Consider the following 18,774-nt stretch of genomic DNA (forward strand, 5'->3'; position numbering starts at 1 on the left):
CAAAAACTGTTTTGAGCAATGTAAAAAGCATCTCATAGGTGTATTGCATCAAACGGAGAGTACTTTGAAGGTGACTGAAATTTAAGTATGTAAGAATAAATACACAATTTTTAATAAATAGATTCTGGGTTTTTTGGATCCCTCCCCCTTGTATTGTATCTTAGTTTTGGGAAAATGTTTTGGCAGTGCATATTAACCTGTCAAACTATAAAAATGTTTAATTCATTTCAGTCATGAAATCCTGCTTTCAGGAATTTAATTACTTTAAAAGAAAGAAGGGTCTGAAACATGAAATAATTCATTTTAGTGTTTTCTGGTCTAAGTATTTAACAACAAGGAAATGATCATGCAGGCTAGAGTGTATCAAATTAGTGGAATACAGTAAGTTTAAAGAATATAAATATAATTTACTTACATAAAATAATGAAGAAAAGCTAAACAAAAACTGTATATATGCTATAATTACAACCATGCAGTGGCTTTTAGCTAGTTAAAAAGGAAAAGTAGAGCATGACAGTGGCTTCTGTAGGATGATGGGATTATGGAAGAAAATTTTCACACCTTCAGTTTTCTTTCAGTGTTAATAGTGTTTTGGTGATAGATTTGGTATCTTAAAAAAGAGAAAAGTTTTTAGGAATAGAAAAGAGAAGAAAGAAGATGGTATAACCAACTCTTTCACCCACCAAAGAAAAATAAACATGACCAACTTTTCAAGGAGAGGGACGAATCTTTTCAGAATTGAGGGCAAATTGACTATCCTAAATTTTTGAGTATAAAACTGATAGCTAACTCTTGGAAGAGGAAGCGTTTTTTTCTATTACTGCTGATTCTGAGCACAATGAAGTACTGCTTTTGTTTAGTTTTAGCTTGAGTGCCTTTAACATGAGGAAATAACTCACCTTAAATGATGAGATTTTTATTGTATACAGAAGTCCCTTGTTATTCTTAGAGAATACATTCCAAGACCCCCAATGGATGCCTGAAACCTCAGATAATACCAAGCTCTATATTTTTTTCTGTGTATGAATACCTATGATAAAGTTTAATTTATAGATTAGGCACCATAAGAGAGTAACAGCAATAACTGATAGTAAAATAAAGCCATTATAACAACATGCAGGCATCAATACTCTTGCGCTTTTGGGCCTTTATGAAGTAAAATAAGAGTGACTTGAACACAAGCACTTCGATACCACCATTGTCCACTTGACAACTGAGATGACTATTAAGTGACTAATGGGTAGGTAGCGTGTACAGTGTGGTGGGACAGCAGATTTCATCAAGCAACTCAGAACAATGCACACTTTAAAACTTATGAATTGTTTGTTGCTGGAATTAATCTATTTAATATTTTCAGACTGAAGGTAACTGAAACTTAGGAAAGTGAAACTGCAGATATGGGGGAGACTATTATATATTTAAATTATAGAAGTAGCATGTGCTATCATTTTGAAAAAGTGATAGCACGAATATAAACATGAAATCCTTCTCCTTCAAAATATTTATGGCTTATTTTTCTAGGATGTTACTAATGTAAACAGCTTTTTGTGTTCTTTCATAAGTGACCTGGGCATATTATGTATTCATGTACGTACTACCATATGTACAAAAAAAATGCTTTGATATAGGCTTAGTAAAAGTTTAGAGTTTGCCAAGTCTTTAATAATCAGATTGAGGAGTATTCTAGATTATATTTAGCATTAATACAGTTGAATTGGGGTGCTAAGTTCTGATGAGACATGTATGGCAAGCTTCCAGGAGTTTTATTAAATATGTATTTTATATTTAAGATAATTGCCTTTTTCAACATTATTTCTTTGGTACTGTAATGAAATGATTCTTGATTGTTTCATTCATGAGTTTCCCCCTTCTTATTAGGTCATCCATCCTGTTTAAAATTTTCCCCTGAGCTAACGGTTAGAGTGAAGGCCTTACGGTGGCAGTGCATTGAGTGTAAAACTTGCAGCTCCTGTCGAGATCAAGGCAAAAATGCAGTGAGTATCTTTGCCTTCCAATGTGGGTATTCCATTTAGAAGTAGCGTGTACAACTGGCTTTTCCATCTTAAGTATGGCTGGTTATTTTGTCACGTGGTCTAGTAGCATTTATAACAGCAGCCTCTTTAAGTTATACATCATTAGTTTAGAATACTTGCTCCTTTGGACTAAGATTATTTCTGGGTAATTTGTAAAGCACCTTAATTATATATTTGCAGAGAGAACTAGGCTACATTAAGGAAATACTCCCCAAATTTCTTTGAGCAGGAAGCATTTATTTAGGATGGTCAATTGGTATATTAATTACAAATCATCCTTTTAGCTTATTTATGGTTATTAGATATACTTGTAAGTAATTAAACCTTAGACTTTATCAATGATTGGATGAAGCACAACTTTTTGTTAGACTGTCCATTTACTTAGTTAATACAGTTTAAGGAAACTTTCAATATTGTAGTAACTCATCTCTTTTTTGAAATCTTTGAAGCTTTGTAGGTTCATGAGGCCATGTTCCTGACATGTTTCTATTTCATAACATTAAGCAAAACTGTCCTTTCCTTTTTTTCCTTTCTTTCTTTTTAGGATAACATGCTCTTTTGTGACTCATGTGACCGAGGTTTTCACATGGAGTGTTGTGATCCACCCCTCACTCGGATGCCAAAAGGTGAGAAATACTTTCTGAAATCAAACTGGGAATATAAAGGGCAATATTAGTGAAAACACTTTGTATCTGCTTTGTTACAATGAAAGAATAATTGGATCTTTTAGGGGTTGCATAAGTAGGAAGAGAGGTTTCTACTTGCCTTAAAAGGTGGGGATAGTCTTTCTCCTTAGGCATCTAAATAGTAATAAATTCATTCTTACATGATATGGATTTATTATTATTTTTCTCTGCTTTCCATATTTAGGCATCCATAAAGAGTAAAGTAGTTGGTTCATTTTAAAATATTTGTCTCTAGAGGATAAACTACTTGCCTTACATAATACCTTGAAATATCTCTTTCTTTAAAAAGGAAGTTTAATTATATTAGGTTATGCTGATTATATATGTCACTGCTTATCACATTTGAGGAACCTAGAGCTATAAAGATATGGTTCATTCAAAACTTAAAAAAATACTTTTTATAAAATATGTTATGAACAAGTAAGTATCTGAATCATAAGGGTGAGGTTAATATTATTCTCTTCTTTTGGCTCATTGAAAGGTATTTAGTTGGAATGTAATTGCCTTTTAATTGACCTTCCATGGAATACTATCTTATCATATACTTACAGTTTGTTTTTACAAAAAAACTCTATTAATCATCCCTGTTTTTGCCTTATCACAATTGTATTTCAACTTGGTTTTGTGATTTACAGGATTCTTAAGTAAAATACCTATAGGATATTTAATATTGTATGTTTGGAGAAAAGCTTTTCTGTTGATGGAGAAGGGCTCAACCATAAGTTGTAGTCAAGTCATCCTCTTTAAGATATTACTTGAATTACTCTTATGCCTTATTGTTACTTTTTGAAAAGTCTTAAATGTGTATGTGTTAGAAAAATAAATACCTTGCCTCTCCTTTGGTGCCCCCATCCCTACTATTACCAATTATTTGAAGTCTGACCAGGAGGCCTTTTAAGACTGCTTCAGGATAAGAAATACTTTCTTAGGACTCCTTTCCTGTGTGTTTAACTTCTACAGAAGAGATTATATAGCAGCTTAAAGCAGGAAACATCTTATTTTGAAATTATTTCAGGCTTACAGAAAAGCAGCAAAATAGTACAAGGAGCTCTTGTTATATCCTTTAACCCAGCTTCCCCTAATGTTATCGTCTTACAAAACCATAGTACAGTTATTGAAACTAGGAAATTAACATTGATATGATACAGTTAACTAATCTGTAGTCCTTATTTGAATTTTTGGTCCAGGATCCAATCCAAGATCTCACATTACATTTAATTGTCTTATTTTCTTAGTCTGTGATAGTTCCTCAAATTTTTTCATAACTGACCTTGACACTTTTGAAGAATACTGGTCAGTTATTTTGAAGAAGGCCCCTCAATTTGAGTTTGTCTATTGCTTTCTCATGATTAGATGAAGGTTATGAATATTGACACACAAGTGATATACCTTTCTCAGTGCATCATAACCGGGGTATGTGCTATATCTCATTACTAATAATGTTAGCCATAATCTCTTAATTACAGTGAAGAAACCGGACAGACCCCTTAAAGTTACTCTGTTTACTCTTTGACCTCTAGCTTTAGCATCCTTCAGCAATTCTTACCTATGCTAGTTATTATTGTGGTGTTTGTATAATGGTGATTTTCTGTTTTCATTATTCTTTCTGCATTTATTGATTGGAATTCTTTTGTAAGGAAGACCTATCCCCCTCTCCAATTTATTTATTCAGTTATTTATATAATTATGGACTCACGGATATTTGTTTTTTTCTGTGGGTTATAGTCCATTGCTGTGATTATTTTTTTGTCCACATTGTCTCAGATTTGGCTCTTAAAAACTCCCTTAAGTCTTGTTTCCTTTTGACAGGCCTCTTTTATTTTTTGAGCACTTCTTTATTTTCTGGCACTTCAAGATATTCCAGGTTATCATGTATATTCCCTGCCCTGCCCTGGAATCTGCCATTACTCTATGAAAACCTGGCCTTTTGTTTTTTATGATGGCAATTGGACACTGATATCTGGGTACTGTGTGTAGAGCAGGTATTTTTAACTGCGGATCAGTGGACTTTATCCGTGTGCGGGCTTCAGGGTATATGTGGGTCCCTCCAGTTATTTGTAGAATTTTGTGTGTATGTTTTCATGTTTATGAAGGAGTATGATCAGATTTCAAATGAGAGTCCTTTACCTGAAAGACATTAAAATCCTGACTTAGATGATCAGAATTCTTTCAGTATATTTATGTCTACCACAGTTTATGTGCAATTTTATTTCTTTATATAGGCATGTGGATATGTCAAATATGTCGACCTAGGAAAAAAGGACGAAAACTTCTACAGAAGAAGGCAGCACAGATAAAACGGCGCTATACTAATCCCATAGGACGTCCAAAAAACAGGTTAAAGAAACAAAACACGGTGTAAGTTGTACTTGTGGCAAGGTGAGGGGAGAAAAGGATAGGGCTTCTCTATAGTGTAGGATTCACTTGTTTTTTTTTAGTACAATTTTCCCCGTTGTTTTTAACTGGTGCTTTTATATAATAATAATGGCTAGCAGTTACTGAGCCCTTAATAAAGTGCTAGGCACTGTTCTAATTGTTTTACATACATTGAATTGTTTAATTCTCCCAACAACCCAATGAAGTGTAGGCACTGTTGTTACTTTCGTTTTTCAAAAGTGACTAAGGCTGAGGGAAGTTCACTTACACAAGATTATATAGTAGCGTTGAACTGGCACCAATGTCTGACTCTTAACCATTGTCTTATATTGCTTCTCTTATGTAAAAAACAGAAAAGAAAAATTTATGTTATCATGGTATTTCACAGTTCCCTGTCCTGATCTAGTCTCGGTTGTTTATATCTGTATAGGTGTACAAAACACTGAATGGGTGATAGCTACATCCCATTTTTGTATTTTCCTGCTGTAAAATAGTTTGAATGTTTTCATCTAATGGCAGAAATCAGAAATTGTGCACTAGGAAACTGGGCTGGTCTGGAATAGGTGAGCAAGATTCAGTAGCTAATTCTTTTTTGAGTATTTTTGTAATAATTCATCTTTGATATATAAAATATCTTCAGGCCTATAAACCTCTCTTTTCCCCCCCAAATTTTACTCACCTTTTTTATACTTATGAGTATCTTCAAGGTAATAGAACTGAAACAATAGTAGCAGCCTAAAATATACAGAACCAGTATTATAGTCTATATTTTTAATCTTAAATCAAGCTTGAATTTTTCTGTAAAATGATCTTTTGACTCCTGACTTTCAGAGAGTAACCCATCCTTGTGTTAGAGGTAAAAGTTTAACTTAACTTAACCCTGAGTTGGCAGAGATCACAGTATTACAGAACTTTATACTGGAAGGATCTGAGTTCTCTGGTCCAACTCTCATTTTACAGATGAAGATACTGATGTTTAGAGAAAATGTGATTTGTCCAAGATGTACAGCTAGTAAGTGGCAGCATTATGACTTGAACTTGTCTTCCTATTACTAGGGTTCTTTTCACTATAAATAACTAGGCTTTCTGGAAATAGATGTTTCTAATAATATTACTTCTCACATGTATAGTACTATTTATAGTTCGCAGAACATTTTAACAACATAGATCTTTTTTTGATAAAGGTGTAGGTTATTTACTAATTATGTGTTATATATTAAATAGAAACCTTATAAAATTTTCTTTTTAGTAGTTACTTTTCTTCCCTGTTTGATTCTTTAGATCAAAAGGTCCCTTCAGCAAAGTCCGAACTGGTCCTGGAAGGGGTAGGAAACGAAAAATCACTCTCTCCAGCCAATCAGCATCCTCATCATCAGAAGAAGGATATTTAGAGCGAATAGATGGCTTGGACTTCTGCAGAGATGGCAGTGTCCCCTTGAAGTTCAACAAAAAAACCAAAGGGCTCATTGATGGCCTTACCAAATTCTTCACCCCTTCCCCTGATGGGCGGAAAGCTCGAGGGGAAGTGGTAGACTACTCTGAGCAATATAGAATCAGGAAAAAGGGCAACAGGAAATCGAGCACTTCAGATTGGCCCACAGGTAAGAACTTGGAACAAACAAAAACAGAAAGTATTCCCCAAGTGTGTTATTTGAAATAACACTAATTATCTAGATTAGATTTATATGTGATTATAAAAAAATAGAATGGAATATATGAACATATTAAAATCTGTATTTAGATGATACTAAGATGCCAACAATAGCATAGATTTTAGAGGCTAGGGATGAAGTTGCAGAATGGACCGGTAGGAGCTTCTTTTGGTAGAACCACAAATAATCTGCCTGCCGAAATTTGGGGTATAGCCTTGAACCAAGGATAACTATACATTTCTAAATAAATCATGTGATGAGCAGCATGATACTTGCTTTATCCTTGGAAAGAAATTGGCAAGAGTAGAGATGAGTAATAATGCTGCTGATCTAAGCATAGAGAAAAGACCAGAATATATGCAAATGTGATAAAGCCATTGATTTTTCTACTTAAGATCTTGGCAAATATAGTTGTAAGTTTTCACGGTTACATTTAAAAAGAGAGAACTACAGCTCCAGACTATTTGCTTATGTATTAGGCTGAGTTCGCTGGTTTTCAAAGTAGAAAACTTCTGTGGAGAGGACTTAGTGTAGCAGATAATTCAAATCAGAGAAGAATTTGAATCAGATCTAGATAATTAGAGCTTAAAATAGTCTCATTGCTTTGAGTTTAGAGAAACTAACCTTGTGAAGGAAGTAGAAAGGTCTCTGAGGAAAGGAGAATGAGATGAACTCTTTTGGATCTCAAGGGCCAAAGCTATAGTGTCTCATCTACTGCAAGAGAACTTAACCTTGATTCCCTCCCCCAAGTGTCCCACTGGTGAGTGTGTGTAGTCACTACTTCTCATTCCTGCTCACACAGATGTGTGATTGACCCAGTGCAGGAGGGGGAATCCTCTTCATTGTCAGATTCTCCCCTTTTAGTCTTTATTGATTGGTTTTTCACCAGAGTGACGATCAACTAACTACTCTTTAAGCATTCAGGACTTTTCATATCTTCATCTGCCATGTAGATTGTAGAAAGTCCCCAGTCTAAGCATGTTTATGTAAGACAATATATCATCCATCTAGGTTAGATTTGGAAAGAATCTCAAAGCAAATCCTCATGAAGGACTTTTTTTTTTTTGAGATTGAGTCTCACTCTGTTGCCCAGGCTGGAGTGCTGTGGCACACTCACAGCCACTACAACCTCGACCTGCTGGGCTCAGGCAATCCTTCCGCTTTAGCCTTCCAAGTAGCTGGAACTACAGGTGAATGCCATCACTGCCAGCTAATTTTTTTGATTTATTGTAGAGACATGGTCTCGCCATGTTGCCTAGGCTGGTCTTGAACCCGTGGGCTCAGGCAATCCTTTCGCCTTGGCCTCCCAAAATGCTGGGATTACAGGCTTGAGCCACTGCACCTGGCCTGAAAGACATTTTTGAATTAGCCACTTGCACTGGAGATGGTTTATTAAGTAATCTACTAGAAAGTTTTAGAAATATAAATTGTTAGAGCAAATGTATAAAGTATATGGAGAATCAGTATTGCGCTTTAGGCATGATATGAATGCTTCAATAGGCTCTGTCATCTTCTTTATGAATTGTAAAGGTTAAGGAACAGTTGGTACATCTTCTGATCCAGTACTACCAAATGCTGTATTAGATCTGTGCCTGCATCAATCTATGTCATTCACTAGGGGGCATGAAAGTTACATAGTACCTGTGGAGATTGTACTTTTTTTTTTTTCCAGTTTGGGAATATCGTCAGCAGCGAGTCCTTGTCCCTTTTCTTCTTGTCTTAAATGAATAACAGACAGCCTATATGTGCAGTTGATTTGAAAAGAGCTGTCTCAAATTGGTACTTTCAGCTATACTCTTACAAAGAGGAAATGAGACCATTAGCAGTACCATCTTCAAATGCAAAGGATAACAATCCACACAGTTCCCACATGCTTCTTTTACTAGTTTTTTTTTGTCCAGTTAGGGAAGATCCATCATTTAGTGGGTAATTATCATAAGTTTTCATAGTTACCCAGAGGACTATCATCTGTTATCCTCTGGATTTTGATGGGAGTTAATGCTTCCTGACATCAGCTAAAGCAATACTTCAAGGGTTAGCTTTTTGAATGTTTTAAACTCATACTAAAAGTATCATATTCATGGTATTTAAAAATAAAGTTATATTTTTTAGACTTTCTCCCTCTTCTGCCTTTATTATTAAAATATAATAATCCCTTATAATGAAATTTAAATTGAGTTATGTAATATTTTTAGGAAACTTTAAGACAATTCAGGATTTCCACTACAAGGCAGAGATAATATGTAAATATTCTTCTATTATAGGATTCAGTTTAATGCTGTCCTCTTCATTGTATAAATAATATTGAAGTCTTCAAATTGAAATAAAGACTTTTGGAATTTTTTTTCTAGTTTATGCATTAAATGAAGGATAGTGCGAATAACATGTGAGCTCTTTCTTTATATGTAGACAATCAGGATGGCTGGGATGGCAAACAAGAAAGTGATGAGCGGCTTTTTGGGAGCCAGGAAATCATGACTGAGAAAGATATGGAATTATTTCGTGATATCCAAGAACAAGCACTGCAGGTAAAGTTGGATATTCAGGTTGGACAAACAACTTGTTCATGAATGAGAAACAGAAGATTAATTATATTGTGGGTAAAGCTGTAACAGTAATTTGTCTATCTAATCTGAGAATAGTTGTGGTTTGTGTGTAAATGTAGTTCTGCTGGTTATAATATCTCTTTCAAACCCTGATAACTGCTTTGGTTTTGCAGATAAACACATGGCTTTGACTACTGGCATTGAATGAGCTTGGTTTATTTATTTTCTGTCTAGTGTGAAGAAGAATTGGGATTTGACCAAAAACCCCAGCTTCTTATAGTGATAAAGCATCTATGTTTATTAATTCAAGAAATACTTGATAAACACTTCTGCTTTAATCCTTTTTAGCACATGGCATGATGTAAATGTGTAGACAAAACATCTACTTATGTACTAGATGTTGGAGATGCCAAAGTGACCAAATTATTTCCCTCAAGTATAGACTGGGAGAGACTTACAAAGAAATAATTACATTAATGTGAAAAGTTCTATTATAGAATACATGGTGTCTTGGGAGAATAGGGAAGCAATCTTTATCAACTCTGCCTGGGGAGGTCAGTTTCATGAAGGGGTCTTAAAGGATATGGAGCAATTTATTTGAATGACAGGGAGTCGGAACCCTTAATAATCAGAAAGAACAGAAGTAAAGATGGAAGTGATGTGAAGATAGGAAAAACAGGCTTAATTGTGGAAATTAAAATGGGTCAGGATAAAGAACATAGGCTATAGATAATGGCAGGAAGTGAGTTTGGAAGGTCTGGAAAGGTCTATGGCACCTATACCATAAATACTCTTCTAGGTTGCGTTTATTTATCTTTTCCTTCTTTGCTGCCAGCCAATTTACTGTGTAAGCCAAGTTGATTCTCTCTTATCTTGAAAGTAGGAACTTATAAGGCTGGAGATTCTAGTTATGTAGGTAAAACTCTTTGGATTAAGAGACTCATTGGTGAATGGACTGTTTATGCCTGTCATTATATGAGTGCTTTTGAAAAATAAAAACAGCAGTATGAATATTCAACAAGAATTTACTTGGCATTCTACCATATTATGATTTAACTAAGTATTGGCTTTGAGTCAGATGTACTTGGATTTAAGTCTTGGTCTCCATTTACTAACTTCTACTTTGCTGAGTTGCATACCTCGTGAGGTATACTAAGTAGAGCTTATGCTAAGTAGAGCAAAGTATTTTAGGCACTATGGTATAAATTATATAGAGTTCAGTGGAACTCAAAGGGAGGAGTTATATTCTTCCTAGAAGAACTGTTTTTTTTTTTCTCTCTGAATAAGCTGCAACTGTAATACTGATATCCTTTACTCCTAATTGTGTGTATTTCCTAAAAGGATGTTTTTATAAATGAACATTTTTCAGTCATCAAGTCAAGAATAAATCAAGATTAAGTACTGTTGTCTAATTTAATTGTCATGTTGCTTTAGTTTCCTTCTAATCTGAAACAGTTCCTCAGTCTTTATCTTTCACAACCTTGACAGTTTTGAAGTGTACAGGTTATATATTTCATAGAATGTCCGTGAAATGTCTATAATCACTTTGAGTTTGTCTTATTTTTCATCATGAGCAGAAAATGCTACAGGTGTGATGTGTCCTCAGTGCATCATATTGGGGGCATGTAATATCTATATGTCTCACTATAAGTGATGCTTACATTGATCACTTAGTTAAGATAGTTTTTCCTGTTTCTTCTCTGTAAAATGACTATTTTCCACCTATAATTGAGAATCTTGTAGGAACATACTTTGAGACAAATATGCAAAAATTCTGTCTTTCATTAAACTTTTACCTACTAGATTTAGCATCCAGAGGTGATTCTTGGCTAAAATGCTTACTTGGTTGGGAGCCAAATTTGATTTTTTAATTCCATCATTTTTTAACATTTATTGATTGTTATTCTATAAGAAAGAGCTTCTTCTTCCCATTATTTATTCATTTTGTTTTGGCTTACAGATTCTTGTTTTATGGGTTATGATCCATTGCTCTTAGTATTTATTTGGATGCTTAAATTGTTCCAAATTTGGGCGGGGGGGTGCTTTTTAAAGCTGGTTTCTGTGTCTTTTTGACTCCATTATTTTTATTTACTTCTAGCCACAGCAAAATGTTCTAGGTTCTTCCTGATCCATAGACCTCGGCTCCTTTAGTGGAGAATAGTAGTAAATGGTAGCTCCCTCCTTGTAATTGCTTAGGCCCCAAAAGGCAGACTGCTTGATTTTTTTCTGTCACATTCCACATTCAGTCCATCTGCAAATCCTAATGGTTCTGCCTTTAGAATAGATCCAGAATATGTCTGCTTTGTACTACTTCTAAGCCGTCATCATCTCTGGCTTGAGTTATTATGATAGTCTCCAAGCTAATCTCCTTGCTTCTGCCTTTGTCCCTCACCGCAGTCTCTAGTCTACATTCTTTACACTGGGGCCAGAGTAATTATTTTCAAACATAAGTTGGTTTATATCACTCCTTTGCTCAGAAAACCTCCCATGTCTTTTAGTCTTGCTTAGGCTATAAGCCATTACCCTCATCTCCAAGGCTCTGTGTGATCCTTTAGCTGCTCTCCTTCCACTCTTGTTCCTATTTAATCTGTTCCAGCCACAGGCCTCCTCTTCTAGACACACCGAGCATACCCCTGCCTGGGAGCCTGCCTCGCCGTATCCTCTGTCTGGACTGAACTTCCTCTGGCATAGGTATCTGCTGGCTCACTGCTTGCTCTGTCTCATTCTCTGCTCATATGTTGTCTTCTCAGTGAGGTCTTCCCTGGCTCCCAAAGATGGCATACCCCCTCTAGCCCCTGAACTGCTTATGTTTTCTATGTAATACTTGCCACCTCTTCAATTTAAATATTTATTTCTAGGATATAAGTGCCTTGGGAATAGGGAAGTTCTTTTTGGTCACTGCTATATACTGAGTACTTCGAATATAGTAAAACCTCACTAAATATTTCTTTAATGAATATTTGAAACTTTATGATGAGAGAAATGGGACAGGAGTTAGAATAATAGGAATGTGGAGAGAAAGAAGTCTAGAGTTTATAGGGGATATTGAGTCCTGCTGAGGCTTGTGGAAACAATGTAAATTCATATCAGCAGGAATCAGGCTAAATTATATGTTTCTTTGAGTGTTTTATTAAACTTGTGATTGTCTGTATATGTGACACCAAGAAAATAAACAGCTAGATATTGGAAACCTAATTTATACTTCTTTTCATGGGCAGTTTACTAAAATTCTGATGTGATGGTATTTTTCCATGAGGTTTATTCATTTCGTATTCATGTGCCTGACTTGGTCCTGGAGTTCTCAGGTAAACAGAAAGACATAGACTCTGCCTTCATGAGGCTTTTAGTCTCATAAGTGAGACAGACAATAAACAACATAAGAATAAGACTAATTACAAACCAATAGGTACTAGGAAGAAAGTGAGAGATTATAACATGGGCCTCCTGATCTGCATTACTGAGGGTTGGGTTTGGAGAGAAGGTAAGACTTTTTTGAGGAAGTAACAGCTTATATTGGATTCTAAAAGATGAGTCGAAAGTCAGCAAGGTGAAGCACTAGATAAAAGAGTATTCCAAACACAGGGGACCGCCTGTGTAAACGTCTTGAGTTGGAAAAGAACTTGATAATTTTGAGGAACTGAGTTTCAGTGTAACAAAGTATAGTGAATAAGAATTACACAAGATGAAGCTGGGAAAATTTTTATCATAATTTTAATGAGGAGGCATTGAATGGTTTTTGGCAAGGAAAACAGCAAGATCAGTTCTATTAAAAACTTTTTTTTGGCCACTGCATGAAGAATGGTTTGGAATTAAGCAAGAGTGGAAGTGGAGAACCCACTTCCCAGGCTTGTCCAGTGATCCAGATAAAAGAAGGTGGTAGCTAGGACTAGAGATGGCCGTGGAATGGGAGAGAAGTAGATGGACTTAGGATATATTTTGGAGGTGGAACCAGCAAAACTTGATGATAGACTGGATGTGTAGTTTGAAGGAACAAAAGATTATCAAAGATGTCTTCCAGGTTATCTGACTTAATGTAGTAAAGTGGTTTGAAGTCTGTTGAAAAAATTAATGTTAATTAGATAAGAGGATGTTTTGAATAATAAAAGGATTCATATAGATAATGCAAAAAGTCATTTTTGAGAACATAGACATGACTTAGAAGCTGCTTCAACCTGTGTTTCAAGATTTTTGCAGGAAGATCTTATTACAGTGTTGAGTAGTCTTTGCAAATAGCACTAGCAAAAGACAAATGATAAAGGAGTTAATATTGGAATCTATCCAGTCAACACCCTTCATTTATTGAGTACCTGCTATGTTCTAGAAACTCTACTAGTTGGGGGAGATATCAGTAATACATACTTCTATTCTCTTTGAGCTTATAGTCTAGAAGGAAACTTACTCAAAAAAGCAAATCCAGTATTTGCTTTTAGTGATTATTACAAATAATTGAGCTTTGTGTGGAACGTTATCTAAGTCAAGAATTATTGAAATGTTGAGCAAGATTCTTTTTCAGAAAGGGTCAGCCACTAATTGGTTTTTTTTTAAAATTATTGCATGCAGTAGGGAAAGATACGATTCACCTTGTACTATGTTCCGTCATTAGCTGTACAGTGTAAAAAGAGCCACCTCTGGAAGAAAAGTGGAAGCATCCAAAATTAGCAGGATTTTACCTCAGCTATGATCTTACGAGCTTGGAGGAAATGATTTTTCAGTTATTTAGGGCATAATAACCAGAAGTGGAATTGCTGGATCATGTGGTGATTCTGTTTAATTTTTTTCCCCATAGCATCTGAACCATTTTACATTCCCATCAACAATGGGACAACAAGGATTCCAATTTCTCTACATCCTCACCAACATTCATTCTTTTCTAGTGTTTTGTTTTGTTTTATTTTTTAAAATTATAATCATCCTAATATGTGTGAAGTGTTATCTTGTTGTGATTTGATTTGCATTTCCCTCATGATTAGTGATGTTGAGTATCTTTTATGCACTTATTGGCCATTTGTATATCTTCTTTGGAGAATTAAAATAAATTTGTTTTTGTTTTTGTTTTTTTGGTTTTTTGGGGTTTTTCTGAGTTTGAGTCTCACTCTGTCGCCCAGACTGGAGTGCAGCGGCATGCTCCCGGCCACCGCAGCCTCAACCTGCTGGGCTCTGGCGATCCTTCCGCCTCAGCCTTCCAAGTAGCTGGAACTACAGGTGCATGGTACCACACCTGGCTAGGTTTTGATTTATTGTAGAGATGAGGTCTCACCAAGTTGCCCAGGCGGGTCTCGAACCCATGGGCTCAGGCAATCCATTCACCTCAGCCTCCCAAAGCGCAGGATTACAGGCTGAGCCACCGAGCCCAGCAAAATAAATTGTTATGACTTGTTTTTCCATAATATCCCACTTTACCTAAATGGGGTTGACAAAACATCATCTTTACTGATGTGAGACTATTTATATATTTTTTTAATCTATCCCTGTTAATATGAATATTCACATATTTTGCTAAAGAAATGTGTCTGATTATGGCAAGTTGCCCCACTCCTATTGGGGCTGTGATTTAATATACATGTACGTAGTTTTCTAAAATTAGAAAAACTCAGAATTCAAAAATACATTCTATTCTAATCCAAGGGTTTTAGGTAAGAGTTTGTGGACTCGTAGCTTTGTTTCTTTGGAAAATTAAGTTCCTATTTAAAACAAAAAACAAAAAACTGACACTCTTAACTACTTTTGGAATTTAAGGAGGAATTAAATTAGATGAGGATTCCCTATGTTTCCTGTCTCACGTCTACCCACTGTATTCTTTTCTGTCTTTATGTTTCACTCTCACTGTTCCTACCCCTGTGTTTTTGCCTGCAAAGCTCTCTGAACTTTGTTTTTATCTGTAAAGTGGGGATGTTGTTTTCTACTTTGAGGGATGGATTGTGGGGATTAAATGAGATAACAATATAAGCTCAGAATCTGGTGTAGTCAGTACTACAAACAGAGTCTCTTTATTTCTTAAATTTATGCTCCCTTCATCTTGGAGCCTGTGCACTCGTTCTTAGGTGCCTCTTGCATCATGTCGCTTTGAATCCCTGAAGAATCGAATTACTTGCTGTAGTGTTTCTGTGGGAAGATGTTCGGGTACCAGAAAGACACCTCTTCTTACTGCATTTCACACACAGCCTTGTTCCTACAGTAAGAGACAGCTCACCTTCTCCTTTCACCTCCTTGGGGATAGGAGGAGGTCAAGTGGGAGCTCTCTAGTGGACAGGTGGGGGAGGGGAGCAGGGCTGCTTTTACATACATTGTAAGTTATTTGCATTTTTTTGGTGTTTGTATCAGATCAGGAGTTGAGGGTACTGCAGGAGTGGTCTTTTTAATGTTAGAAATTGGAATTGGATAAGTCATTTAATGGAAGCTGAGTTTTTATAGAAGAGTAATAATCTTTTCTTATAAGCTGCTAGTAATAAAAGTTGTATTATCTAGAAATAGGCATATTTAAAGTTTCCTTTTGGTTTAGCCCAATTACTAATGCATTTAGTGCCTCCTTCATTATCTTAGATTGAAAGGTCAATTCTGGCCTGGAATATATATTGTCTTTTGAAGAATTTGGCATATTCAGATGAGGAGGACGTGAAGTGGCGGAACTTGAGTTAAACGTTTCAAAAATTTGTTTTGTGCCTTTGATTATATTAAACACTTGCTGCTTTGGAAAGGCACATGTTTATTGAAAAAAACGTCTTGACTGAAATTTCAAAATAAAATGACCTGGCAAAGGTGGCCTTGTAATTCAGAGATGATGATTTGATTTTGGCCAGGACTGGGTTAATTAATGGTTTGCTGTGTAGAGAGCTGGTTAGCTTCTAACCCTTCCTAAGTGGAAACACCCTGCTCTGAGGCTTGCCTGAGGCAGCTGGGAGTGGCGGTAGGCAGGGATGAGCGCATGTGCAGGCGTGTTTCTCCATGCAAAGGGGACGGCAGGTTTGGGCAGAGGGGAACTTTCTGTGTCCAGTGCTGTCCAGATTCCCTGAGTTGAGGTGATGTGTAAACAGTTGTACTGGAGCTGGATCTCCACATTCACATCGGGCATCCGTCTGGAAGAGCAGCAGGTCTCCGACTGGAGAGTGCTCAAGCAGCAGGCAGTGCCACAGCAGGTGCATGGCTTCAGCTTTTGTGCTTCCCAGTTGATCATTGCCTCAGGAAATTAGATTTGGTTCTGATAATTGATTATTCTGAAATTTTTCTTTACTGCTGTTAATTATTTTGAGTTGTAAGGATAGATGAAAAAATACTGCTTTGAGTTAGAATACTTGATTCTGGAATGTAGTTTTAAAAACAACCTTTGAAAATCTTTTTTTTTTTTAAATACAAAGTTCTGTTTTGGTTTTGAGAAATGAAAAAAATCTTATTTTGTCTTGGCATGTATTCTTTATCATTTTTGTTTTTGGAGGAGCCCCAGTGGGTGTTAGTGTTATAACACAATTTATCTAACTAATGGATGTTTGTCTTTTGTTTTGAGTTGTCTAAGGAAGAGCTTGAGGTTTCACTTGGCTGTATTCCAGTATGAGATTTGAGATAAATCCCTTGGCCTTTTATAAAAGAGAATGGTTAGAAAGACCAGGAAGAGTTCTCAAATGACTTGTGGTACAGAGACTTCTTTCTTTATATAAAACCAGTGAATTAAAATCTCTGATCTTTTTAGTTTTGTTACAAGATACGTGTGTGTGGCTCCAATAAGGAACTTTTAATAATCTCTCAGTGGTCTTTAAAGCATGAAGTTGAGGGATAATTTTGATTGTTTTTTTTTTGTTTGTTTGGTTTTTTTTTGAGTTGGAGTCTCACTCTGTCACCCAGACTGGAGTGCAGTGGCTGCTCCCGGCCACTGCAGCCTCGCCTGCTAGGCTCCGGTGATCCTTCCGCCTCAGCCTTCCGAGTAGCTGGAATTACAGGCGCGTGCTACCACGACCGGCTAATTTTTTTTTGGATTTATTGTAGAGATGAGGTCTCGTCAAGTTGCCCAGGCGGGTCTCGAACCTGTGGGCTCAGGCAATCCACTCACCTAAGCCTCCCAAAGGCGCGGGATTATAGGCTGAGCCACCGAGCCCGGCTTGATTGTTTTTTGATAAAGATTTATTAATACTTGTATTTGATTAGTCTAAATTCTAGCCTTGTCTTTTTCTTAAGACAGTTAATATCTATAGAGCAGCTGTGATCGATACATACAAACATGTATGTATGAATTGTTGTTAGACTGGGTGCAGAGCAAGTCACATTGCCCTAGAACTTAAGGTTTTGAAACTGATTTTTGTTGTCTTCAATAGCTTGTATTTGAATGACTGGTGTGAGAGTAAAGCAGGTTTGTGGTCTTTAAAAGTTATTCTTTTTTTGGATAGTTTAGTTCAGATTATGGCAGGGTTGAGAGGCATAGAGATTGTTTTCATTATAAACAGGATAGAAAAAAAGAGACAGTTTATGTATAACAAAGTATTTCTCTGGTCAAATTTGTGCAGAACTACTAATAAAGGAAATTTTAGGTGTAGGAGGAAATGAATTGAAGACTACCTTGATACTTGTTTTATCATATTCTTTTTATATTATTCCTAAATACCTACTTTCTCAGACCAGAAAGTCGTACTTTTCTTCATGAGCTTACATGCCCACTAGGTCGTTGCACTGTTGTCAGCTGAGGCAGTGTAGGTATGATTTGGGTAAATGTACAGCGTTTCCCTACCCCCCTTAAAAAATTATTCTTTATCTCATATCACCAATGCCAGCAGTTTCTCTTTAATAATTAAGTTATTAGTTAAGGGAGTGAGTTTAGTTAAGGAAAATATTTTCAATATTATTAAATGTGGAAAATGCAGAGATTTCCAAGAGACTTCTTGGCATTTGAATTCTTCATTTGGGTGCCTACTTAGAGAATAATGCAACTTATTTCAAACTTGTTAGCTTGTTCCTAGCTTTTTGAAAAATTTCCTGTGTGGAATCCTGAGAAGACAACATTTACATTCAGATATTTTTGTTGTTATCTCAGTGTGTCTAATTTGGCTAACTTTTGAATGTATTTCTTGACTGCACAGAAAGTTGGAGTGACTGGTCCCCCTGATCCACAAGTCCGGTGTCCCTCTGTCATTGAGTTTGGGAAGTATGAAATTCACACCTGGTACTCTTCTCCTTATCCTCAAGAATACTCAAGGTATGTTTTGAGAGACCCTTTACTTTCTGTTTTTTAGATCCATAGAACTCTAGAACTAGATGGAATCTTGAAGATGTTTCAGTCCAGTTTTTTTACGTTTGAGAAAACTGAGGGCATTTAAAGGTCTGTAATAGCAGCATGCCTTGGCAGCCACTTAATCCCAGGTAGCATGCGATTTTCTCTTCTGTAACTTGTCCAGAAGCTGTTGTTTAAATTCAGAAACCTGAAACATGGTCACAATAAAAGGGAAAGGATTTTTTTAAACATATTTTTTATTTTAAAATTGTGGGGTACAGTTAAGGGTTA

At 36.0% G+C, this 18,774-nt stretch overlaps 1 protein-coding gene across 1 annotated transcript in view; it reads left to right on the plus strand.

Moving 5' to 3' along the window:
• Window positions 1–18,774, plus strand: part of KAT6A (lysine acetyltransferase 6A) — a 112,583-nt gene that overhangs the window by 69,041 nt on the left and 24,768 nt on the right. The window contains exons 4-9 of the mRNA XM_008071729.2: window positions 1,879–1,994; window positions 2,578–2,659; window positions 4,942–5,077; window positions 6,377–6,696; window positions 9,157–9,275; window positions 18,353–18,468. Of these exons, the coding sequence (XP_008069920.1) occupies window positions 1,879–1,994; window positions 2,578–2,659; window positions 4,942–5,077; window positions 6,377–6,696; window positions 9,157–9,275; window positions 18,353–18,468 (889 nt within the window). The remainder of the gene's footprint in view (window positions 1–1,878; window positions 1,995–2,577; window positions 2,660–4,941; window positions 5,078–6,376; window positions 6,697–9,156; window positions 9,276–18,352; window positions 18,469–18,774) is intronic.

The sequence above is a fragment of the Carlito syrichta genome, unplaced genomic scaffold, assembly GCF_000164805.1.
Source record: "Carlito syrichta isolate Samal-C Ts95f unplaced genomic scaffold, Tarsius_syrichta-2.0.1 Scaffold314687, whole genome shotgun sequence".
Lineage (NCBI taxonomy): Eukaryota > Metazoa > Chordata > Mammalia > Primates > Tarsiidae > Carlito > Carlito syrichta.